At 38.7% G+C, this 25,868-nt stretch overlaps 1 protein-coding gene across 2 annotated transcripts; it reads right to left on the bottom strand.

Moving 5' to 3' along the window:
• Positions 1 to 4,879: 4,879 nt before the first annotated feature.
• cldn19 (claudin 19) lies at positions 4,880 to 23,994 on the bottom strand. 2 transcript variants are annotated; one of them, XM_038275980.1, is made up of 5 exons: positions 23,332 to 23,993; positions 18,772 to 18,936; positions 18,393 to 18,477; positions 11,484 to 11,630; positions 4,880 to 5,250 (listed from the first exon to the last, which is right to left on the bottom strand). In XM_038275980.1, exons 1-5 carry the CDS (start codon positions 23,552 to 23,554, stop codon positions 5,202 to 5,204), a joined length of 669 nt encoding a protein of 222 aa, XP_038131908.1. In that variant the 5' UTR covers positions 23,555 to 23,993; the 3' UTR covers positions 4,880 to 5,201. The 2 variants fall into 2 exon arrangements, with proteins under 2 accessions (XP_038131908.1, XP_038131909.1); XM_038275981.1 differs by lacking the exon at positions 4,880 to 5,250 and adding an exon at positions 5,433 to 5,653 and having other exon boundaries at positions 23,332 to 23,994.
• Between the last annotated feature and the right edge of the window lie 1,874 nt (positions 23,995 to 25,868).

Below are 25,868 nucleotides of genomic sequence, written 5' to 3'. Positions count from 1 at the left end.
GGAGCCGCAATCGGCGGGCTCCCCTGCTCCTGAACCGCAGTCGGCGGCCTCTTCAGAGCCTCCTCCAGAGCCGCAGTCGGCGGCCTCTTCAGAGCCTCCTCCAGAGCCGCAGTCGGCGGCCTCTTCAGAGCCTCCTCCAGAGCCGCAGTCGGCGGCCTCTTCAGAGCCTCCTCCAGAGCCGCAGTCGGCGGCCTCTTCAGAGCCTCCTCCAGAGCCGCACTCGATGGTCCTCCCAGAGCCTCCTTCAGAGCCGCACTCGACGGTCTCCCTAGAGCCTCCACCAGAGCCGCAGTCGGCGTTCTCCTCAGAGCCTCCTCCTGAGCCGCAGTCGGCGGCTGTTTCTGAGACTGTTCCTGAGCTGCCGAGGAGGGGACGGGGTACCCCGTGGGGGTACCTGCTGAAGCTTGGGCGTCATCCTCCTGATAAGCTGCTTCGCCTCCGGCCCCGCGGCAGACCTCCAGAGCGTCAGCTTCGCCTCCGGCCCCGCGGCAGACCTCCAGAGCGTCAGCTTCGCCTCCGGCCCCGCGGCAGACCTCCAGAGCGTCAGCTTCGCCTCCGGCCCTGCGGCAGACCCCCGGAGCATCATCTTCACCGTCGACCCCGTGGCAGACCCCCAGAGTGTCAGCGTCGCCTTCGACCCCGCTGCCGGCCTCCTGAACCTCAACCTTGTCTCCGGCTCGGCGGTGGTCCCCCTAAGACGCTGCTCCACCTTCATCACAACGGTCGACCTCCTGAGCAGCAACTACGCCTCCGCCGTCGGCCCCACGGCAGGCCACCTGAGACTGTGTCCTGCAGCCAGCCCCATGGCAGGCCACCTGAGACTGTGTCCTGCAGCCGGCCCCATGGCAGGCCACCTGAGACTGTGTCCTGCTGCCGGTACTTTGGTCGGCCACCTGAGACTGTGTCCTGCTGCCGGTACTTTGGCCGGTCACCAGAGAATCTGTCCCGCTGCCGGTCCCTCGGCCGGCCACTAGAGACTGTGCCCAAGAAAGTTTTGGGGTTTTCTTTTGCTGTCGTCCACCATAAGTGGATCGTTTTTTGTTCTGGACTCTGTTTTTGTTTTCTGCCCTCCTGGCCTGTTTCCCCCTTCGCCCACCCTGGGTGGGTTGTTTTTTGTTTGTTGGACCTTTTTTTCTGTTGGTTCTGGCCCTCCTCGCCCTAGTGCCCCCTCCGCCCGCCCTGGGTGGGTTGTTTTTGTTTTCTGGACTCTATTTTCTGTTGTCTCTGGCCCTCCTCACCCTAGTGCCCCCTCCGCCCACCCTGAGTGGGTTGTTTTTTGTTGTTTTTTGGACTTTTTTTTTCAGGGGGCGTCTGGAATCCGCCCTTGAGGGGGGGGCTCTGTTGGGATCCTCAGGCTTGCCCACCAGAGGGCGCCGAGGATCCTCTTCTGCTCTCTTTGTTTTTCCCTTAGGTTTGGAGTTACTGTGGGGATCTGGAGATTACCCTCTGTCTCCAGCAGGATGCGCTGTGGGTCTTCTGGAGCTGGTACTTTCCTGCACAGACCTCTCCTTTATAAGCTCCTGCCTGACCTTGATCCCACGCCGCAGTGTTGATCTTAGTTGGTTAGCTTCCTGAGCCTCTGTTACAGATGAATCTTTGTTATCTCTCGTGTGAGATCAGATTCTAATTCTTCCTTGTCTCTTCCTCACAGGAATCCTGTCTCTTCGTGAAAGCTCTGGATGAGCTAAACCCCCTGTCTCCTCGTGAAAGCTCTGGATGAGCTTAACCCCCTGTCTCCTTGTGAAAGCTCTGGATGAGCTTAGCCACCTGTCTCCTCGTGAAAGCTCTGGATGAGCTTAACCTCCTGTTTCCTTGTGACGCTCTGGAAGAACTGTCTCTCTGGCAACCTGTCTCTGGCCTGCAGCTCTGGGAGAGTTGCATCATAGGAAGCCAGTCCCAAGCCTGACGCTCTAGGAAAGCTAACCTGCTAATCTGCCCTGGTGAGCCAACCCAAGAATTCTACGTGGATGCTACCTGACAACTTCCCCTGTGGAGTTTCCCTAAGAGGTTCCCATGTGGATTTCCCCTGTTGTTTCCCTGCAGTGAGCTGGAAGCTCAAATCCAGCCATCTCCCTTTCCCCGCACAGACCCCAGCGAATCAGTCCCCTGCCTGAACTGTGATTCATGTGCTTGTGACTTTAATAAACTCTTTGGACTTTTACCAGTGCCTCCGTGTGTGTTCTGCATCTTGGGCTTACTCTCTGTGACACCCATCATGACAGAACAACAGAGTTTATTTTAATTGTTTTGGTATCAAAATAAAGGCAAGACCCCAGAGAATATGCTACAGTTTTCAAATAATATCTACAGACTTTCCAAAGAAGAAAAGCTAAGCCCTGTAGAAAAAGAAGTGAGCAATAAATCTCGAGGATCACCCTGCTGAGAATGTTCCAAAGTTCATTCAAGCAGAACTGGAATTCCAAGTAATTATTGAACTGCAGGAGTGGGCAGACTGGGCAGACTGGGCAAACAGGAGAAAGGCAGAAATATTAAAGAAAGAAATGAAAAACCACTCATTCGAAAGGATTTTAACTGTTTACTTCTTTCTCTGAGACAGAGCTGCAAATAGGATATAATATAAAAAAGGATATAGCAATGCCATGCTAAATAAATGCAAGTATAATAAGGACATTTAGAATACTATTCCTCCGTACAAAGGTCAACACAAATGTTCGTCTTGTTGGTAGAGGTTCTAAAAGTCAAATACTACAAATATTTCTTACCAGTTTGTATTATACATGATTAATAAGTTCCACCATTTTCAGTCTATAAAGACTGATTAATTCATGTGCAGTGACGCGTTCTGGTGTAATTGAAAATGGGGTAAACGTGAGGAAAGAGAGATTTGATTAGGATGAGGTTTTAGGGTTTGGGGAAAAGTAAGAATCTTACTTTGCATTTGGATGTGAAGAAAATAAAAGCTCTACAGACCAAAATGTGTTGTGAATAATTTTTAATCAGGATATCACTTTTAGTTCTGACTTGTTTTTTTCTTGGTAGATTTGTTTGCTTATCTATCTCTAAGATCGTCTTAATAACAACAAAAACTGAACATGTTTGTATTTTCTAATTGTGCAATTAGAAAATATATTTTTAATCATCTCTGAGTGTAGAATAATTGAATAAGTTAGGCTTAAACAAAGTATCTTGGAATTTAGACCAGTTGAGCAATTAGCTACCAGCTACCCAGTTGCCATCATTCAGTATTTTACTGTTTGCTTTACAAACTAATTCAAAAGATGTTTCATCTTAGTGTTGTAACTCAGAACACATAATTAAGGAGCGTTCCAGGACCTGCTCCTTAAAAATAAGACACTCAATGAAAGTGATTTGCATTTCACCAGTCTTTACTTGGACAAGAAAGGCTGCAGTATTTTAAATCCCTTAAATTTTAAATGGATACAAAACTACTACATCAACTAAAAAAGTAAAAAAAAAAAAACTGCAATCAGATTAACTGGGCAAGTTAGACCAAGTTTAAAGTAATTCATATCAACCAGGTAAGGCTTGATCAATGCATTAAAGCCCAAAATAGTTTCATGATGCTGTCATCTGTTCATCCACCCATTTTCTGAGAAAGTCACTAATGACAGAAATAAGGGAGAAAAATAGTAAAACAAATTGGTACAACTTTCAGTTTTTAACAATTATAGTGGCATACTACAGTACATCTTTTCTAACATTACTTTGTTCAGGAGTAATACTGCAAAAAAAAGGGACATTTGCATTTCTTGAAATCAAACAAATAAAGGTGTACAGCACTATTGATAAAGGACATCCAAATTTTAGACAGGAAATAACAGTTAAAGGAAACATTTAATCAAATACATAAAACTTAAACTTGCACAAAATTGTTATAAACTGTTATAGTAAAATATTACATATTTAGTAAATAAAAAAAGAATGGAGTAGGGAGTAGGTGAAATATACACAAAGCCACGCATATATATATATATATATACATATATATACGGAAGAGGATTAGGGCCAGTGGAAAAAAAAAAAAAAAGTTAACTGATTTTTACATTTTATTTCAGTTTAGTATGGGAAAAAAGTCAGAATTCTGACTTTAATCTCAGAATTCTGACTTTTTTCTCAGAATTCTGACTTTAATCTCAGAATTCTGACTTTAATCTCAGAATTCAGACTGAATCCTGAAAATAAAAAAGTCAGAATTCTGTGATTAAAGTCAGAATTCTAAGAAAAAAGTCAGAATTCTGACTTTTTTCTTAGAATTCTGACTTTAATCTCAGAATTCAGACTGAATCCTGAAAATAAAAAAGTCAGAATTCTGTGATTAAAGTCAGAATTCTAAGAAAAAAGTCAGAATTCTGACTTTTTTCCCATGTTAAACTGAAATAAAATTTAAAAACTTTTTATTTTCAGAATTCAATCTGAATTCTGAAAATAAAAAAGTCAGAATTCTGTGATTAAAGTCAGAATTCACAGTCAGAATTCTGACTTTTTTATTTTCAGAATTCAGATTGAATTCTGAAAATAAAAAAAGTTTTTAAATTTTATTTCAGTTTAACATGGGAAAAAAGTCAGAATTCTGACTTTTTTCTTAGAATTCTGACTTTAATCACAGAATTCTGACTTTTTTATTTTCAGGATTCAGTCTGAATTCTGAGATTAAAGTCAGAATTCTAAGAAAAAAGTCAGAATTCTGACTTTTTTCTTAGAATTCTGACTTTAATCACAGAATTCTGACTTTTTTATTTTCAGGATTCAGTCTGAATTCTGAGATTAAAGTCAGAATTCTGAGATTAAAGTCAGAATTCTGAGAAAAAAGTCAGAATTCTGAGATTAAAGTCAGAATTCTGACTTTTTTTCACATGTTAAACTGAAATAAAATTTAAAAATCAGTTAACTTTTTTTTTCCAGTGGCCCTAATCCTCTTCCATATATATATATAGATAGATGTAGATATAATGTATATACACATACCTTTAAATATGTTATATAAAACATATCCTGGATGAGTTTCCCCAAAGTTAACAACGTCAATGTTCTGATCTGTAACCCCTAACACTTAAATTTATGACCCCCCCACCCAAACACCCCCCACCCCACAAGTCTTTTCTATAACCCACAAAATTATTCTTCTGCAATTTCTTAGAGTTCAGTTCAGAAATGTGTTCGTCTGTATTCCTCAATGGGAGTTTTTTAAGCCATGGAAAAGGCCAGAAGACTCTCCCAAACTACAAGTACTGCTCCCTTTTCTCTGGTGGGGTACTTTTAACATTTGGTCTGCAATTCAGAGGGGAAAAAAACAGGTTTCAGTCAAAATACAACCATATTGAACAAATGAAACCAGTAAAATACATTTTCAACACCCAGGGATCATTGGATATAGTTGACACGGCAAAGCAGCACATTGCTATGATTCAAATCAAGGGAGGTGATGAGGACAATAAATGATTTCTCAATGAAAAGCTCAAATATCCTTTAATAATCTATATTTACACTGAAGACTCAAATATGGTGGAGTGAAAGAATATGTTTCCAACACTTCTATATTACAAATATGACAAACAGGAATTAAAATTTGGGGCAAACAGTGTAAACGGACGGTGAAAAGGAAATTCAGTGGTTGGACAGTCAGAAAGTCCTCGATCAGTCAGGGAAGCTAGTTTCACTCAACAACTCTGCCCTGAATTAGAGGAGAGAAGACAATCAGAAGAAGAGGGTGAGACAGGACGGGACGTAAGGGAAACATCAATACTAATGTTACACACTTTAATGATGCGTGCAGTGTTAGTACAAAGGTAGAATTCAATATTAGTTTTGATACTTGCCAACTGATAGATACGGAGCCCCTCTGATGACATGGTCAAAAAAATGTTTTAATTGTGGCCACGAAGTAGTATTTCGTGCGCACGAAATACTTATTAATAATATTAATATAATTCCTGGACAACCGGGTAAGCAAATCGAGCGCGCCTTAGACCTTAGAGAAGGCACGCTCGATTTGCTTACCCAGTTGTCCAGAAATGATATTAATATTATTAAGTATTTCATGCGCACGAAATACTTATTGCGTGGCCACAAAGTAGTATTTCGTGCGCACGTTAAACTTATTGCGTGGCCACGAAGTAGTATTTCGTGCACACGTTATACTTATTGCGTGGCCACGAAGTAGTATTTCGTGCGCACGAAATACTACTTCATGGCCACGCAATAAGTTTAACGTGTGCACGAAATACTACTTCGTGGCCACAATTAAAATTTTTTTTGACCATGTCATCAGAGGGGCTCCATAGATAGATACATCACAGATGAAATATGATTTTCGAAAAATTAGTCTCCAAACACTGTACAATAACAACCTGATTCATTCAACTTCACCTTGTTCCAGTTTTAACAATAAAAGATAAGTTTTCCCATTTATGACATCACAGCTATGAAACCAAACCTTTAAGGTTAAATGCTTTATTTTTTATTATACGGGACAGGACCTTATTACTTTTGTAATTTTTAAAAAATATGTCTATCTTGATGGCAAAAATTTAACTCAATGTAAAAACAAGAAATGCTCACTTATGCTAATATGTAAAATAAATAAATAAAATTGCTTTAATAAGAAATGCATGAAAAACAAATTTTCTGTTGCATCATAACCTTAGACTATTAAAGCTAATTTTTTACTTAGCTCATCAACTGTTTAACGTAACATTGAAAAAAAAGCCTTTGAACTTTTTCACCTTGCTTTTTTTCTTTTTAAATTAATAACATTTTTTTACTTCACAAAGGGCTCGTCTAATCGGTGAAAGCCGAAACTTTAACTTTATGTTAAAGGGAACTTGAAACTGGTTTATCTTCGTAATGTAGATTTTTCTGAAATGTTATCAGTGACTTTGTTTCCTGAATTTGACACCTAATAAGGTTTTAAAGCTTCACAGAAGATCCACTTTCCAGGTGTTTTCTAACAACTTCAGTGAACTCAAGATCCAAGGATCTAATAGGACTTTATCTGAATAATATTGTCTTGATAAATATTTGAAAAACATTTATGTTTAAACTACTTATTTGCTGACAGTCCATGGTCAGAAACAATAATATATGTTACAGTCTTGGTTTGTTAGTTCCTGTTTTCTTGGTTTTCCATTTGTTGTCCTCTGCTGCCCTCTTGTGTCCTCTTTCCCTTGCTCTGTTTTCTGTTCTGCCCTCACCTGTTTTCAATCCCCTCGTTAGCCCTATCTTTGTCTCTGTCCCCTTTAAAAGCCCTCCCTCTTCAGTTCCTGTTTGCTGGATCCTCGTCTAACGTCTGTCAGCTGTCCTCGTCTCTCCCTGCCTCCTAGTGTTTGGTTTTCCCCTGATGTCTCCTTGGTTCTGGTTCGTTGATATTTCTGTTGTATTTTTGATTCCTGCCTCAGTTCCTGTGGACCTCATTAAACCCACCTAAATTCACCTCTGCCTACTTGCCTCTGCATTTGGGTCCTCAATCCAACACCAAATCCTGACAATATAACGTGTCCCAGAGCTGAAAATAAGTTTTTTTTCAGAAGCCAGCAAGATTAGGTGTTTCAAAAATATGAAAAAACAAAAAAAAAATATGAAAAAACAAAAACAAAATACATCTATTCAGTGCTCTAATCAACTATTATAACAAAGTTTATTTGGTGGAGACTTGGAGTCTGTGCAGAATGGAAAGCCATCAACACATATAATGAGATAGATACACTGAGTTATTTCTGCAGATGTTACCTGCCACATCAGAACTATGTATACATAAACATGTATATTTTTGCAGCTTTGGGAGGATGTTGGAGGCCCTGCAAACTTCAACATCTGCAGAAAGAATTACTGCCAATTTGAGGTATTTTTTGCTTTGTTGTTAAGCAATTTCAGGGGCTTGGTCCTAAATGGTTATATCCAAGGGATATATGGCTATACTACCTGATACTAATGGTCCAAATTATCAAAAACATTTTTAAACCTTGATCATCAGTTTAAGAATAGGTTAAAACATAGCATAGGTTCAAAACAACTACAAGATATAAACAAGTATAAATTGTTTTTTATATTTAAAAAGCAACAATGTTCCACAAAAATCAGACTATTATCTAATCTATTTGCTGAATTAAGAGCAGACTTAGTTTAACGCAGTGAGACAAATTATTCAGCAAAGAGCAACGATGTACAAAAAACATTGAGGAAAAACATTTCAGTTAAGAAACGGCATCAAGCTCAGAAACTTTTGCAAAAGAGGAGATATTCAATATCCATTAAGATGTTTTATATGTACTAAATATTCTACTTACAGTTGCAGATATTTAAAATGAATTAAAACGCTGTGATTAGCTGTTTGACCTCCATCTACTTTCTTCCCACTAATTGCACTTTGGCAACTTTAAAATTGTAATTCTTTTCAAAGTGTTGGGATCTGGAGGCTTGTCCACTTTCTCCACCAGAGGGCGCCTGAGATCTTCCTCCTGAGGGCATGAGCTTACTCCTACACACCTGTTTCCTGTCTGCTCATCAGGAGACCTATTTAAGGAGGAGGAGGCTGACACTTCCCTGCTAGAGTGTTTGCCAGTAATGGTATAGCAAGACCATGGGGGTTAGGCCCCGTCCACACGAAGCCGAACCCTGGCCTAAACGCACTAATTTTTCACCAAACCAGCCTCTCATCCATACAAAGCCGGAGTTTCGGGGTCTGTAAACGATCTTTTGTTTATTCAGCCTTCAGAGTGGGAAGATTTTGAAACGCCGTTTTCGCGTTTCCATCTTTAAGCTCTAACCGCATTTTTTTTCTTACACGCATGCGTCATAGCGTCGCCTCTAAACACGCATGCGCGACACAGTATCACAACAACAATGGCGCCGTACTGTGTTGAATGGTTGCTGCTCATGCTACTCACCCTGCTGTCGGGCTTACAACAGAATCTTCTTCTTCTGGAATATCTCCAGGAAGAACAGAGCAATATCGACCACATAGTTCAGCACCTGAATTTGACTGAACCACCAAAATGGACCCGCAGGGCAACCATGTATAAATATTAGTGCGCATGCCCAACATTTCGTTGCCTGTTTTCGCCTATTTTTGCTTTGGCACTACAGCGCCACTTACAGGCCTGGCATACATTTTGCAACGTTTTCATGCATTCATGTGGTCGATCACATTTATTTTACGTCTCCGTCTTTACGAAAAACGTTCTGGAAGATATTAGCGTTTCGTGTTCGTTTTGACTTCGTGTGGACGGGACCTTAGACGCCTTGTACCCAACATGACACAAAGTTTATTGAAGTGTTTTAAGTATTATTTTTTATTAGCAGCTACAGTCCACTTATCTACATCTTCCTTTTAGATAGTGAATAAAACCCTGAACACTCATGATGTCCCTGCTAAATCTAAACTAAAATTATTGTTATAGATTAAAGAATTGTTCTGTTTTTGTTACCCTGTTTTTTATTTTGCTAAACCCTTATTCTCTAAGCTGCTTAGCAAACTTTATCTTCAACTGCAGCATTTATGGTGAAATATTTTTAATACATTAACTTTTTGCTAAAAATATAAAATATTGACTCTTCTGTCGTTTGTTATTTGACAGAAAGCTTTTCATAGTCGAGGTTGCATAAAAACCTGGAAGCTTTTTTTCTACTTTGCTTTACATTCTTTCTTGTTTAAAGGAGAAAAGGACTTTCCCACAGTATTCCCGGAGGAAAACAAGGCATTCCAGGAACAAGTGTCTCTAAGGAAGAGTGGATGCAGGGAGAAGGAGCGACTGTGACATTCTGGGAAAAGTTAATAGCTTTATTATCAAGAACAGGAATGACGCAGCTCTTTCACAAACACCAATGACAGCAAAGTGATGTAGGAGCAAAGGAAGGAACTCAAGAGGCAATTTAATGTGGGGGGGCGGGGGGGTAGGAAGTAATGTTTGTTTTTGTATGCATGAAGGTGGCAGCTGCTACTCAAATCCAGTATTTTATTGTTTCTGTGAATAAATTCAACATGTGCGTTTAGTTAAAACTTACCAATAGCGTATTTTCCTATTTTAAATTATAATGTTTAAGTCCTTCAAAACGTACCTTATTGCTTTTTTAAATCGCTTTTAAATGTACTGCTGTGTTTTAATTAGGACATTAAGTGTTAATAAATCAAATGTAATGAGAATTTCACATCTTTATGCAGAATGTAATAATCATTAGAGATCAAACAATAACCTAATTAAAATAAAACCTAATTTCCACTGTCGCAGTTCAGATTGTGTCCGATTTGAGTCGATGAAAACAAGGAGGTTATTTTTTAAAACAGAAAGTTACATCTGAGCCCACTGGGGATAAAATATCTGACATTTCTACTAATTAACACTGTAAATATTTCTAATGACTTTCTCACAACCTTACTGCACCAAGTGGAAATCAACAAGTTATTAAGAAATCAGAAAAGAGTCCAACCAGGCAGCATAGGACATGCAGGCAAAGACTTTAAATCAGCCTTTAAATCAGGTTCTTTGCTTTTTAAACTATATTTACCTTCTTTCACTTTGTTATTTCTATTCCTGTGAATTCAGCTTATAGTAATTTAATTGTCCACAAAATATGTTTTTGTTCTTGGTTTTGGAACCAAGAACCAGAGATGGCAAAAGTACTCACTTTCCGTATTTGAGTAAAAGTACAGATACTTGTGTTAAAAAATACTCTGGTAAAAGTGGAAGTACTGATTAAACTTCTTTACTTAAGTAAAAGTAACAAAGTACAGGCTTGTAAATGTACTTAAAGTATAAAAGTAAAAGTAGAAACCACTTTTTTCATGCCGTTGCCTACATTTTAAATGGATGTCTGCCAATAGGACTAGATCTCCGTTGTGTTCATTTTCAATCATCTCGTCGTCCATACTACTATGCTAACGCCACCGCCACCAAGCTGCAATGATTTGCCGCGAATGAATACCGCCGAATCTGTCCATTCATCTTGTAGTGGTGCATCAAATGCAACGTAGATTCCCATCCAATTAGATTGAATTTGGTATTGATGACGTGAAAAATAATAACGGTAACTCCATTGAAATGATTCAAAACTAAAGTAACGAGACAATTTTTTAAAATGTAAGGAGTAGAAGTAGAAAGTCGCCATAAAAATAAGTAGTAAAGTAAAGTAAAAATATCAGAAAAATCTACTTGAGTACAGTAACGAAGTATTTGTACTTTGTTACTTCCCATCTCTGCCAAGAACCAAGTCCAACATCTATAATAGATAGATAGAATCTATAATCTTTCGTTTTTTATCATGAGATGATTTACATTCTGGTTCCGTACAAAGAAGTCTTGGTTTGCTGTTTGAGTTTAATTAAAGCTTTCAAATCCTTGCGTTAGCATCACATCATGTAACATTAAATACTGTGTACAAGTGTACAAAATAAAAGTCTTCTGCTTTGCTCTATCTTTCATTGTCTGAGAGAAAAGTAAGGATAGGAGGAGCAAGCGTGTCCTTTGCTCTCTGTTTGGGACCTAATGGACAGTGGGGTTTACACGTACTCCCTTGCTGTGGAAGGCTGTGATTGGTGGTAATATGGCTGCCCTCGCATGTTGTCTCTGGAGCAGGAGCAGCACAGTAACGAGCCGCCGAGGACGGTCAGACTGGCGGCAGCCCAGCCCACGAACAAAGCTGAGCCAAACTCATACCTGGACAGAAAGAGTAGAAGAAGACAGAAGCATTTACAGTCAGTCGGAACAGTTGGTCGGATTTTTACAGTTTTGCTGACGTCGATAGTCGGAGCTCTACTCTACATTATACATGCTGGGATATTATTCATCCAAAGGAATGTTTAATTTTCCTGTTGCTGTTTCTTTATCACTGCATGTTAAGTCATGATAATCGGATGATCTGTGAATAAGGTCAGGAGGTCTATACACTGCAAAACATCTTCATCTTTTTTCTTAAAATAAGTGCATTTGTTCTTGAAATGTGGAGGAAAATGAGACCCTTTGCCAATAGAACAAGAAAATTTACAATATAAGATAAGAAAACACAATTGCATTGTTTTATTTCAAGTGTATTTTATCTAATTATCTTATTTTGTCAGTCTTGGTTTTCCATTTGTTGTCCTCTGCTGCCCCCTTGTGTCCTCTTTCCCTTGCTCTGTTTTCTGCTCTGCCCTCACCTGTTTCCAATTCCTTCCTTAGCCCTCTCTTTGTCTCTGTCCCCTTTAAAAGCCTTCCCTCTTCAGTTCCTGTTTGCTGGATCCTCGTCTAACGTCTGTCTGCTTACCTCGTCTCTCCCTGGCTCCTAGAGTTTGGTTTCCCCTGATGTCTCCTTGGTTCTGGTTCGTCTGTTATTTCTGTTGGATTTTTGATTCCCGCCTCAGTTCCTGTAAACCTCATTAAACCTACCTAAATTCACCTCTGCCTACTTGCCTCTGCATTTGGGTCCTCAAACCAACACCAGATCCTGACATATTTTAAGAGTAAAAATACTCATTCCATTGGCAATTTGTTTTATGCAGGGATTAAAGTCCCCTTTCTTCCTGTAAGCAGCTTAGCAAGACTTTGAGTTTGCTCTTCATGCATTTCAGCTCTGAAGTTTCCAGCTCTGAAACCCTTTTTGATTAAGAGAGGAGGTCCTTCACATTGCTGACAGTCCAGGCCTTATTTGCTGTGCAATGGGAGTCTGGAAAATTCTGACATAATTAGATGAAGGAAGGTTATACAAAAATATATAGAATTGTCCTTAGAGAAGTAGTGACTGCTTCTGCTATAGAAAGTCTACCTGGCTGGAAAATGACATAAAAGTCTGATAAAATATGAGATGATGGTTCAGACTGCGGAAAACTGTGACATTGGTGGTTTATTTTTTATTTTTATTTTTATTACAGTGTCCTGTCTGGCAATGTGGCAATAAGAATAATAAAAGAGCCCAACAGATTTTACTTTCACAAGTGTAGCAGAACGGCAATTGCTATATTGCTCCACTTGTTTCATGCATATAAATTGCTTTATGGACACTGCAATGTAAGTAGAGCAGAAAAATAGAAGAAGAAAGGAAAAAAAAAAAACATTGGTGGTTTATAAAACCGGCAAAAACATATCCTATAAAAACATGTACATTTCTGTTAAAATTACAGTTTCACTAATAAAAATAATCAAGTTATAATAAGTTGGTCCTTGGTCTTTTTTTTATTTTTTTTTTATTTTATGCCTATAAGATCAATTATCCTGGGATAGAAAATAATCAGTTAAAGCTGAATAAAAAATTTAATTAAATAATATCTTTAACACATTAAATTGTATTTTAAAGTAAGAACTAAAACATTGAGTTTTCTTCAACATTAAAGGTATAGTGGAGGATTTTCGTGAATTTTTCAAAAGACCCACCTCCTCCATTTTTAATTAATAAAAATGCACATCCACAACCCTGTACGAGTGCAAGGGCGAGCCCATTTCTCCTCGTGCACGCTCTGTTTAAAAGTCCCTAACTGCATCGCTCATACAAGCTTTATTTCCAAAAATAGGATTTGCAATTTTTCCACAATGTCACACTCACCAGCGGTGAAAACGGGGACGAGCATTTAAGATACTATAATGATTGACAGTTAGGTGGACCACTGATTTAGACGATCCACCTGGAAATAAACAAATCTCCTCTATACGTTTTACTGATATTTTGTGGTTGCTCACCATCAGATATTTTTTTAAGCAATAAATTCAGGCAACTTCATGGTCAACTACTTCCATACAGTGGTGAGTGGCGGCCTAGTGGTTAGGGCATAGGGCTTGGAATCCTGAAGTTGTGAGTTCAATCCTCCACTCCCACAGACTGCCACTCTGGGTCCCTGAGCAAGACCCTTAACCCCACACTGCTCCCCAGGCACTGCACAATGGCAGCCTGCTGCTCCCCAAGGGGAAGGGTTAAGGTTAATTTGGTTTTTCTGTACTGGTGACATTGGAATGACAACAAAACCCTGGAACAAAAATGTAAAACTCGGCCAGGAACACATGGACCCGTGAATAATAAAGATCATTGCTCACAACCAGATCGCGCTGCACTCAAAGATTAACAGCTAAGATTTAGCCACAGTAAAAATGTTTTCACTGCTGCTTAAAAAATACTGTTATCTGGATATTCTTGAATGAATTTATTTATTGACATGTAGAGTTTATAAGTAACAAAATTTGAATATGAATTTTGTTCATATTTGGCTGTCACTCCCATGGGGCTTAAACTGCTCTGTGTCTGAAAGTTTGACACCTCCATGACCAAGGCTAATTCTACATTCGGTTGGTTTCAACAACAATAAGAATTCCCAAACGGTGCAATTTAAATTAGAAGGTTCAAACTCTGGTGGTAAATCTTTGGATAGTCGTAATTATTAGATTTCAGAGGTCCAACTAACTTCTGACTGGCTCAGACTTGTTTTATGTCAATCACACAATGATTTGTTCTTTTTTATAAATCACTAATGAAGTGCACTGTAATGCAAGAGACGTCACACATAAAAACCAAACAAGTCACAGAAAAAGTTGCTGACAAGTTCATAAAAAATGAGGAAAAAAAGAAAAAAGGAACAAAACATTAAAATCCAACAACTCCTAAATTGACAGCTGATGGTACCACAACAAATCTGCCCTAACCCAAAAGAACTGAGAAGCCTTATCAATTCTATTCAGTTTATTTCTATAGCTCCAATTCACATCATGTCATCTCAGGTCACTTTCCAGTTCACCAGATCATCCAGTCAGATTGATTCAAAGTTTTCTATCTAAGGAAAACCAGCTGATTGCATCGACTCATTGACTCTTCAGCAATCCCTCACACTAAGCATGCTTGTAGCGACAGTGGAGAGGAAAAACTCCCTTTGAACACGAAGAAACCTCCAGCTCAACAGCAGAAACTCTTCGACCATTTAACCACAAAAGGTGGCGCCCTTCTTAACTGGTTTAACTAAAAGCAAACTCAAAACAAGCTCTGAACAGGCTAATCAATTATAATATTTAGCCACTACGTAAAATCATTTTATGGAATGTAATATTCAGCTGCACAAGTCATTTAATGCAACCCAGTGGTGCAGCTAATCCAGCTCTGCTGACCTAAATCTAACCGCCGTTAGAAGCCGCCACTAGTCGCCAGACCCTTGACTGCTCCCGCCTGAGACTATGAGCAACCCCATGGAGCCGCTGCTTAAAAGCCGCGACTACAAGCTAACCACTGTAGCAAAAGGGAGATGTCCTGTGCTACTGTGAGTTAATAAAATTAAGCAAAGTTGCCTCTTTTTATTGCAACAAATTTATCCAAATCTTTTAGAAAGCTGCTGTTGAACGAACGGACTGGGTTGAAGACCGGGGCCTGCACAAAACCGAACCAAAAACCGAGGCGTTACAGTCCATAGAACTAAAATAGTAACATCATCCTTCCTCCTTTGCATCTAAGGATGCTATCCAGTAGACTGGATAGCATCCTTAACTAGCTTATTACGGGTATGTTGTAGACAGGGTTCCTACAGCGTAAGGCGAGTTAAATTCAAGACTTTTTAATGCCACTTGAAATAAAAATTTAAGACCAAATTCACAAGAAACACAAGAAAAACCTGCTTGCGACAACTTAACCCAAAGCTTTATTATAACATAAACCACTGCACTAATGTTTCAAATTTTGGAAAGCTTCCCATACAGGAAGAAAGCTAAAAACACACAAATGACAGATATATTTGAACAATTATTTAACTGAATTCACAAACTTTGTTTTAGCAGGGAACTAAACAATCAGTTTTAAAGCCCCAACATAACCAGTGCTAAGTCTTTTTAGCAGCTATTTTTCTTTGTATGGTTTTCTTAGTATGTTTAATTTGGTGATAAGTGGAGGCGTTGCAGAGACAAGGGTGGAACTAAACTGAGAAATAATGGCTGTTTCGCGGTAACTCGATTTTGATGGTTTGTGTTTCGTGCTTCGCATGTGCGACTCCACTGCCTTAATTCCCATCGTTCTGAGCTTCAATGACTTCTTGTGCCTCATGTATGTTCCCTGGTTTTAGCCATGGAGAAAACTCTTGGCTGGAGACAATTTTGGTTACATTTACACTTGCTCATATTTTCCAGACAGAAAGTTAATGGTGCATCTCCCAAATGTCCTGGCCACAACAACGCTTTTATTGGTTCCGCTATCGGGACGGAACCAATATTGGCGAGCCCTTATTTTTTTTAATAATAAAAAAAGGTAAATTTTAATGTTTTATTTAGATTACAAAATAAATCATAATAAAAATAATCCTTTTTGTGAGGTTTTAAAAATTAAGACCTACGAAAGACTGATTTAAGACATTTTAATACCAATTAAGGCCTTAGTTTTATTTTGAAGAATTCAATGCCTTATAAGACTTTTCAAGGACCCGCGGGAATCCTGGTAGAGTCATGGGAGCAAACCGTTTATCTGTTTCAGCTGGAACCGTCCAGACCAGATACCCGGGACCAGCTAAGCTAACCCATTTCTCTTTCAGCATCCCGGTCTAATGCATTCCTGAGTCATTGTTCACTTTTCACCATAAAACCGAAGGAAAATGCACTGTTTTGACTGCAACATCTCTGCGTCAGGGTTTATTCACATTTATCTGCTCTCATTTTAAAGGACACTTTTAATTACTCTTAAACACCTTTTATTTGTTTATGTGTGCTTACATTGAGTAGTGTTTAGTGTTTGCGTAGTTATTACATCTAATACTGCGTGAAGCTAATAAAGCTGCAGAGATGGCAAAAGTACTCACTTTCCATACTTGAGTAAAAGTACAGATACTTGTGTTAAAAAATACTCTGGTAAAAGTGGAAGTACTGATTAAACTTCTTTACTCAAGTAAAAGTAACAAAGTACAGGCTTGTAAATGTACTTAAAGTATAAAAGTAAAAGTAGAAACCACTTTTTTCATGCCGTTGCCTACATTTTAAATGGATGTCTGCCAATAGGACTAGATCTCCGTTGTGTTCATTTTCAATCATCTCGTCGTCCATGCTACTATGCTAACGCCACCGCCACCAAGCTGCAATGATTTGCCGCCAATGAATACCGCCGAATCTGTGGATTCATCTTGTAGTGGTGCGTCAAATGCAACGTAGATTCCCATCCAATTAGATTGAATTTGGTATTGATGACGTGAAAAATAATAACGGTAACTCCATTGAAATGATTCAAAACTAAAGTAACGAGCCATTTTTTTCAAATGTAAGGAGTGGAAAGTACAGATATTTGTGTAAAAATGTAAGGAGTAGAAGTATAAAGTCGCCATAAAAATAAGTAGTAAAGTAAAGTAAAAATATCAGAAAAATCTACTTGAGTACAGTAACGAAGTATTTGTACTTCGTTACTTCCCATCTCTGTAAAGCTACCATTGTATTTTTAACTCGTGGTCTTTTTTATTTTAAGCAGTGGACAGTTTATCACTCAGGCTGGATTCACTCCTCTTTCAGTAGCATCCGAATAAACAGAGACACATTTATCTGGTTGGTGATTAATAAATCGGCTGATAGCTATAGACTAAATTACTAAATTCATTAAAGACAACTGGATTTTAACAGCCAGATTAAGGAGTCCAACCTTTTATGGAAGAGACTAAGAACCCTGGTCAGTAAGTAAATTACAGATATAATCATTCTACTAATAATAATTAATTTGTTTTGCCCTTGATTTGAATGACCTATTATTTAACTATAAACTTAGTTATTTCATTTTTCAGAATCTTCTGGTAAAGTTGCACAACACTCTTTATTAGCTGCTTCTGTCTCCTTGAACCCCAGTCGGCCTCGGCAGATGGCCGCTCACACTGAGCCTGGTTCTGCTGGAGGTTTCTTCCTGTTAAAAGGGAGTTTTTCCTCTCCACTGTCGCTACAAGCATGCTTAGTGTGGGGGATTGTATTTGAGTCAATGAGTCAATGCAATCAACTGGTTTTCCTTAGATAGAAAACTTTGTATCAATTTGACTGTATGATCTGGTTGAACTGTAAAGTGCCTTGAGATGACATGTGTTGTGAATTTGGCGCTATATAAATAAACTGAATTGAATTGAATTGAATTAGCTAAAAAAAATCAGTTTGGAGTAAGTTACACTTAATTCATTTACTTTTTAAGTAAAATGCAAATTCTCTGAAAATAAATGTCATTTTATTTCCTTTCAAATGTTTCCAATGTTGTCTCTCTGATAATAAGGATTTACCATTTTTTCATAGATCTAATGAAGACTGATCTGATTTATTATACATTTGGATTTCTTGACCTGTTTAGCTGCTATTATGTGTTTGATTTATGTTTCATAGAGATAATGGTTGAAAGTTTAAAAAGTACATGTTTTTTTAGGCAGGCAGGAAGGTTTCCTACTTCAAATCTTAATATAATGTATTCGATGGGAAATGTTAAAGGTTAAAAATTGCTCTAAACAAGAAAGAGATGTAAGATGAGCATCACCATACCTTGCATTGGCCGGTGTATTTGGGTTAAAGAATTGGTAGGACACTTGAGTGGCATACCAGGACACGGACACAAGTGTGCAGAGACCTGCAAAGGAAGAAACAGGATATTTGGTTTTGATTTGTCTCCTTTTTTTAAAAGAGATGCTACAACAAAACAGATTTGGAAGAGTGAGGATCTGTGTTTGGGTCACGTTCCCCTCAGGAATGAGTTTAATTTATGTCTGAGGTCAGCAGATAAATGACCACTTCCTGTTTACAGTTGGGACCTTAACTGCAAAACAGAATCCTAGTTTCAGGCTAGAAAAAGGGAAGAACTTCACGTTAAAGAAGGAAATGCATTCCTTTTTTTAGTTAGTGAGAAGAAATGATCAATTCAGACCTGCGAGCAGGAAGAGAGCCCCTCCAGAAACAGCAATACGGGTCTTGGTGGAAGGGTTGTTATCTCCAACCTTGGTGCACTTCATCCCTACGACGCTGACGATGATGCCGATAAAGCCCAGCAGCACAGAGATCACCATGAGAGCGCGGCATGTCTGGATGTGGACTGAATAATGGAGTAAAAAGAAATGTAAGACGGAGGATGGGTTGGTGCTGTAACAGATGGTTAAAGAAGATTATGTTGAATGTAAAAAAACAACAAACAAACACACTGCAAAAAATCTAAATCTAGATAAGTCATTTTTTCTTAAAATAAGTGCATTTGTTCTTGAATTGAGGAGCTAAAAGAGACATTCTGCCAATGGAACAAGACAATTTACACTTAAAATAAGAAAACACAATTGCATTGTCTTATTTCAAGTGCATATTACCTAATTATCTTATTTTAAGACTAAAAATACTCATTCCATTGGCAAACTATCTCATTTACCTGTTCAAATTAAGGGTAAATTCACTTAATTTAAGACATTTTTTACTTATTTCTAGATCGTTTTTGCAGTGCAGTTTGATAATGTTAAAAACAATAACAAGCGTTTCACTGTTTTACTGGAAGAAAACACATAAACCTGGACATTAGGGCGGTAATTGCAAAGGAATTAAGATGCAGATGCTGCAGAGGTCTAACCATAACACTGTCCCACTTTTCACAACATATTTATTTCAAACTTTTAATTTCATAGAGGCGGACTATCTAGCCAAGCTGTGGGATTCCATACGATCCTCCAAATCATCATTCCAGAGCGGCTTTGCTGTTTAAAAATGTGAACACATTGCCCACATTCGCCTCAGCACACACATAACTTAGTGGGAGGAAGAAAATTAAACAGAACCACCACATGCTTTCATGCACACATACAAAGTGCACAATGCACTGGCCGTAGGTGGGACAGGCACAGATGATGCTCTTTCTCTGGCAGCCGTAGGACGTGGTGTTCTACGTGCACCACACAGAGAAACCAGTGTGGCTTTGTAACAAAGCTGGATTGTTTTCACAGAGGCATTAATTCCTCCATCAGGGCCGTTTACAGATATACTGTGTAGCAACCAGTGGTCACTGAAATGAAAAAGGCCAAAGGACGGAATAAATAACATTATGAATCATAAGAGATAGAAAGATGGAGGGAGCCGACGGACGCAATGAAACACGCAGAGCAATTTATGAGAGGAATAACTTGAATCAATTATTGTTCAAAAGCTCAGTTTGTTTAAATGTTTAAACAATTTGAGCAGAGAGAGGTTTCATTAACACACACTGCCAGTCACAGTGAGTAACGGGGGGGGGGTAAGGCTGGTACTGCCAGCCACAAACTGTCAGTGCGTCTGCTGGTGCCTGTAAGCACGCGTGTTTGTGCAGGCGATGTGAGATCTCATTGTTATGTCACTTCTGACTATTCAGAACAAAATCTACAGCTGCATGAGAAAAGATCAACCAACTAAGCCAACAGCGTGGAGAGATGTTAAAAGGACGCTTCAATTAAACTGAGCCTAACTGTTCTACCTACAAATTAAATAAAGGACATAAACTCTCACCGTTCTCACAAAAAAAGCCCGAGCCAGGAGCTTTGATGCGTCACAGGCTCACAATGGCCCCCTACATGTAAGGGCCGGCTGGGGCCACCATAACATGTGATGCAACGGCTGGGAAATGTTTTTAAAGCTAAAGCATTCCTTCACCCGTACTCTAGTGTCACACCCATTACTCGCTGTAAATACCACTCAAAGAAAGTAATTTTTTTATATATATTTTCCTGAAATGAACTGAGACAGAGAAGAAAACCTGAATCCATTTAAGATCCACCCAGATGATAACCTGGAAAACTAGAACAGAACTTAGAAGTTTCCTTTGCCAGTTTCATACCAGTGGTTTTCATACATGGATCAAATAAAAGATAATTGTTTCCACAAATCATGAGTCGTCTTTGTGGCTTTGTGACGGAGCAGTTGCAAAACGGCTTTTAAATACCACTTTATTAATTTGCCAAACATTAGACGTTCGTTGTAAAAATTGAACCTAATTAGCATTGCCATCAATCATTGCAGATGAAACTTAAAGGATTTCATCCCTGTGACCCGTTGCCCTTCAGGTTTTAGATGCAGCTCTGCTTCGGTAAAATTGCATTCAATGATTTTACGACCTTCTCAGCAGATACTTAGGTCTGCAGAGGAAAACGTCTAAAACATCCAGCACAGGGAGGACCAAGTCTGAAACCTACGGAAGAGGATTAGGGCCACTGAAAAAAAAAAAAAAAAGTTAACTGATTTCTTTTAATTTTATTTCAGTATAGTATGGGGGAAAATCAGAAAGAGCTCAAATTAGAAACTCTCGTGTCCATTAATGAATTTAAAGCAACCATGAAGAATGTAGTGATGGAGATATGTGCTTGTTTATCTTGAGATGCTCAATGTGTTTTAACATACTGCTCTGATTTTATTTTTTTATGTTTTTAATTTTTTAATTCTTTATTTTTTATTTTGCAAAATGTAATATGTTGTAAATATGTATGAACTTCCTGTGGTCTGGCTGCTACCTTGGCCAGGTCTCTCTTGAAAAAGAGATTCTGAATCTCAATGGGACTTCCTGGTTAAATAAAGGTTAAAAAAAAAAATTCAGAATTCTGACTTTTTTCTCAGAATTCTGACTTTAATCTCAGAAATTTGACTGAATTCTGACAATAAAAAAAGTCAGAATTCTGACTTTTTTCCCATGTTAAACTGAAATAAAATTTTAAAATCAGTTTACTTTTTTCTTTTTCTTCAGTGGCCCTAATCCTCTTCCGTAGAAACCCACTGCTGTCTTTAGAAAATACGTCACAAAGAACAGCATCAGAAGTATTTCCAATGTCTAGATAACTGGACTTTATTAGTTCAGTTAAATCAACCAATAAATCAGGTTATTGGATAGAAGTTGGGTAGATGCAGCAAACTGTCCTTTCAGCACTACGTCCAAAGGAAGAGCAGCTTTTAGCTTGGTTTTGATGATAAAAAGGAAGCTCAGTTAACTGAGTAATACTTTCTGTTTGGATAGTTCAAGCAGACAGAGCACAGTCTGGTGAACATAGTGTCACATGAAGCTCCTGTGGTGAAAACGTCAAGATCAGAAGGCATCATCTGCTCACTGCCAGATTCCTCCCTGCTGCTCTGAGCTCGCAGTCAATGCAATCCTATTTCTCTGTGAGATATCTCATAGATCATGGTTTGAAAGGGATTGCTGTGATGTTCACTGCAAAAAATGGAAATCTAAGTAAGTCATTTTTTCTTAAAGAAAGTGCATTTTTTCTCCAATTGAGGATGAAAGTGAGACACTTTGCAAATGGAACAACAAAATTTACATTTAAAATAAGAAAAAACAATTGCATTGTCTTATTTAAAGTTCATATTATCTAATTATCTTATTTTAAGAGTAAAGATGCTAATTTAATTGGCAAAGCATCGTATTTACCGACTCAAGTTAAGGGGAAATACACTTAATTTAAGACATTTTTACTTATTTCTAGATCGTTTTTGCAGTGTTTATAGCGGAGACAGAACTCATTTTAGGAATATCTTGAGTGTTTGCCTCAGCACCGCCCTTTTGCTCAGGGATAATACAAACATCCAGACTCATACTGAAAATATCTCAATACACAATTTATGTTCTCCTTTAAAACCACTTATATTTAAGTTTGTTTATTTCTTAATCTGATGGAGCTTTGATTGGGCTCAACAGCTCTCTCCTTCCACACTGTTTCATTATCCGTCATTATCATGAATCTATAAACCAACGAGCAGACATAAGGACAGGCTAAAGAATATAATCCATAATTCAGTGAATGAGTCCTTTTAGAAGATTAACCAGAGGCTCATATCAGCTAACTACGGAAGAGGATTAGGGCCACTGGAAAAAAAAAGTTAACTGATTTTTTTAAATTTTATTTCAGTTTAACATGGGGGAAAAAAAGTCAGAATTCTGACTTTAATCTCAGAATTCTGACTTTTTTATTGTCAGAATTCAGTCAAATTTCTGAGATTAAAGTCAGAATTCTGAGAAAAAAGTCAGAATTCTGAGATTAAAGTCAGAATTCTGAGATAAAAGTCAGAATTCTGAGATTAAAGTCAGAATTCTGAGATAAAAGTCAGAATTCTGAGATTAAAGTCAGAATTCTTTTATTTCAGTTCATACTAAACTGAAATAAAATTTAGAAATCAGTTAACTTATTTATTTTTTTTCCAGTGGCCCTAATCCTCTTCCGTAGCTAACCATATTCATTCATTAGAGATTTAAAATGAGATTTAGAGCTTGGAAACCTGTGTGACTTACGGAGAGTGAAAATGTGAAAACAACCTTTCTAAAGGATATATTAGTCAGTCAGCTTTTATTCACAGCCACCTGAAATTAAGGCATCTAAGAACTTTGAGATGTCCCTGAAGTTGAAGCTAACCAGAAGCTAACCAGATGATTATTTCCTCTATAATTTAAAAATGTCAGAGTGGTTTAACAAATCAAAGCAAACATTGTACTTACAGTCCAGGGAGAGCATGGAGTCAAAGATCTTGCACTGCACCTGTCCTGTACTCTGGGAAGCGCAGCTCATCCACAGCCCCTCATACAGACCTACAGCTGTGATGATGGCGTCCCCGGCATAGGATGACTGCTTCCACTGAGGAAGTGCGGTGGTAGAGATGATTCCAATCCATCCACCCAACGCTAGAAAGTAGCCCAACAACTGAAGACCTGAGTTGGCCATCGTCTCTCTAACACTTTGTTTTACTGTCTAATCTAGCCTGGACTAAGGCTGCTTCAGTTCTTTTCAGGTCGTCTTTGAGCCGTTGCTGCTGCTTACTCGACAATTCCTCGCTTCCTTGCACCTCTAAGTATTTGTCCACTTAAACGATGTTATTTTCTTCTTCGTCTGTGCCCACAGCTTGACGTCTTTTCTGCCAGGTATGGTAGATTTTGTCCTCTTTGGTTTCCCTCCAGGGATGAGTCAAAACCAAACAGTTTTTTGCTGGTCTGTGATTAGGCCTGTTAAACAAAACCCCCGGGTTGCCCCACTGTTTGCATGGCTTCCTTCTATTCCCGTTCCCTCCTTCTTTCCTTTGCTCATCTGATCTCCCCTCACTAGAACCCTTTCAACTGTTGCAAGCTCAAGTGGATAAGTGAGAGGAAGCAGGAGAAAGTAAAAAAAAATGTGGGGATGGGTAACAGGGCTCAGTCATGATTGGATTTAGGCGCGTTTCAGGAACGCCCCATGGGTGGGAAGAGGGATGGACCGACTGTGGGATCTAGAGATTGTTTAAAGAGAAACACAAGAGGAAAGGAAAAAACTGCTAGTCAGGTGGAAACATGCTTTAGAAAAAGGCATTTAGACATTTTTGTCTTAACTTTTACAAAGCGGTTGCTTAAACCTGGTTTGCTTTTGAATTTAGATATTAAATGAATTAATCGTTAAAAACTGGCCAATCAAAACTCAAAGTTTGGAGAAGATGGTAAAGGGCAACAAATGTCTATAAATCAGCACCGAAACAATACAGCTACTGAAAAGGACATGTCACGTTCAGACGAGCTCTCAGTAAATTGTTGTCTCCAGGGGATCATCACCATGGAAACACAGAAGACCCCAGAGAAAGTTTTACAGTGGTTAACCCAACCGTACATACTTGTTTACTGAGTGAGAATTAGTTTTTTACTTTATTAGTAAAGTAAAGGATTTGATGTGAAGTGAGCACCTTTCTCTGGTCCTCGATGGGGCCAGAGGTCTAGGACTAAGGTGTCATTGAGGTTTAGGTTTGGTTTGTAATGAGAATGGTTAGGTTTGGGTTGGGTCATTGAAAGTGTGAAAATGAAAGAAAAATGGTAAATTCAAGGTCTTCAGTTAGTACTTAAAACAAGGACACATGTGTTCTTACTTTTTGGGGAGAGTTTAGGGTGAGGTCAGGGTGAGGTATGAACCTGCAGTGGTTAGGGTCAGGGGTCACAGTTAGGTTGCAGAAATTAATGGAAAGGCCCCACAGTGATAGGTAGACAAGGTTTGTCTCTGTGTGTGTGTGTGTGGTGGGGGGGGCAACAACCCATTTTCCCACCGCTGGTTTAACTGTCAGCTCTGCTACAAGTCAGCTCATTAAATTAGCTTCCAGGCTAACACGCTAATTCCATTCTGCCAATTAGAACGTAGAAACAGCCGCTCTGTTTGGATACACAGCAAACATTCCACCTTAAATTATCACAGATTATCACATCTGGGTTAGGGTCTTTCTTATCCTTAATGTGGAAAATTGTTAACTTAATTTTTTATGTTCATTCTGTGTCACCTTGCATCACATCGCAGTACAGACTTTTATGCAACTACAGGAAGTATTCATTGTTTTCAGTTCATTTCAATAGTTTGCCTATTTTTGTGTGTTGCGATCTGTTTGCGTTACAAACCAGACTGAACATGTTAAAGTAAGTTATGATCGAGGCAAGGAGGTCAGCTGACCTGAGACATGAGAGGAGATCAGAGAGAAAAGAATCAAGTGGTGGGGGCTTCAGGGAGTCAGGGAATTCACTAAGAAGCATAAAAAATGCCGACATCGGCTACATTCACACTGTAAGCTTTAATGCTCAATTCCAATTTTTATGGAATTCCCATTGCTTTGTGTGGTTGTTCACTTTTCCAAATGTTGTGGTCGCCTGAGAATAGTCAGTCTATCGTTTTATGACATCAAATATAAATAAGTCTTTGGTACGGAAGAGGATTAGGGCCACTGGAAAAAAAAAGTTAACTGATTTTTAAATTTTATTTCAGTTTAACATGGGAAAAAAGTCAGAATTCTGACTTTTATCTCAGAATTCTGACTTTTTTCTCAGAATTCTGACTTTTCTCTCCGAATTCTGACTTAAATCTCAGAATTCCGACTTTCTGAGAATACCCATACTATACTGAAATAAAATAAAAAAAAATCTGTTAACTTTTTTTTTTTCAGTGGCCCTAATCCTCTTCCATACTTTGGTGCTCAGATATTCTCAAAAAAACATCACTGATTGCGGTTGATCTGCGTGTGCGGAAGGAGGTTGATGGA

Source organism: Cyprinodon tularosa, unplaced genomic scaffold, assembly GCF_016077235.1.
Source record: "Cyprinodon tularosa strain WSP-4 unplaced genomic scaffold, ASM1607723v1 ctg987, whole genome shotgun sequence".
Taxonomy (NCBI): domain Eukaryota; kingdom Metazoa; phylum Chordata; class Actinopteri; order Cyprinodontiformes; family Cyprinodontidae; genus Cyprinodon; species Cyprinodon tularosa.
The sequence above is the reverse complement of the archived record's forward strand: the minus strand, read 5'-3'. Positions and strand labels throughout refer to the sequence as shown.

Coding starts and splice junctions, on each gene's coding strand:
- cldn19 (XM_038275980.1), bottom strand. CDS start 23,554: ATGGCCAACTCAGGTCTTCAGTTGTTGGGCTACTTTCTAGCGTTGGGT. Junction 18,478..18,771: donor GGCTCTCTTCCTGCTCGCAG/GTCTGAATTGAT, acceptor CTTCCTTTGCAG/GTCTCTGCACACTTGTGTCC. Junction 5,251..11,483: donor CAGCCTTCCACAGCAAGGGA/GTACGTGTAAAC, acceptor TCTGAATTGCAG/ACCAAATGTTAAAAGTACCC.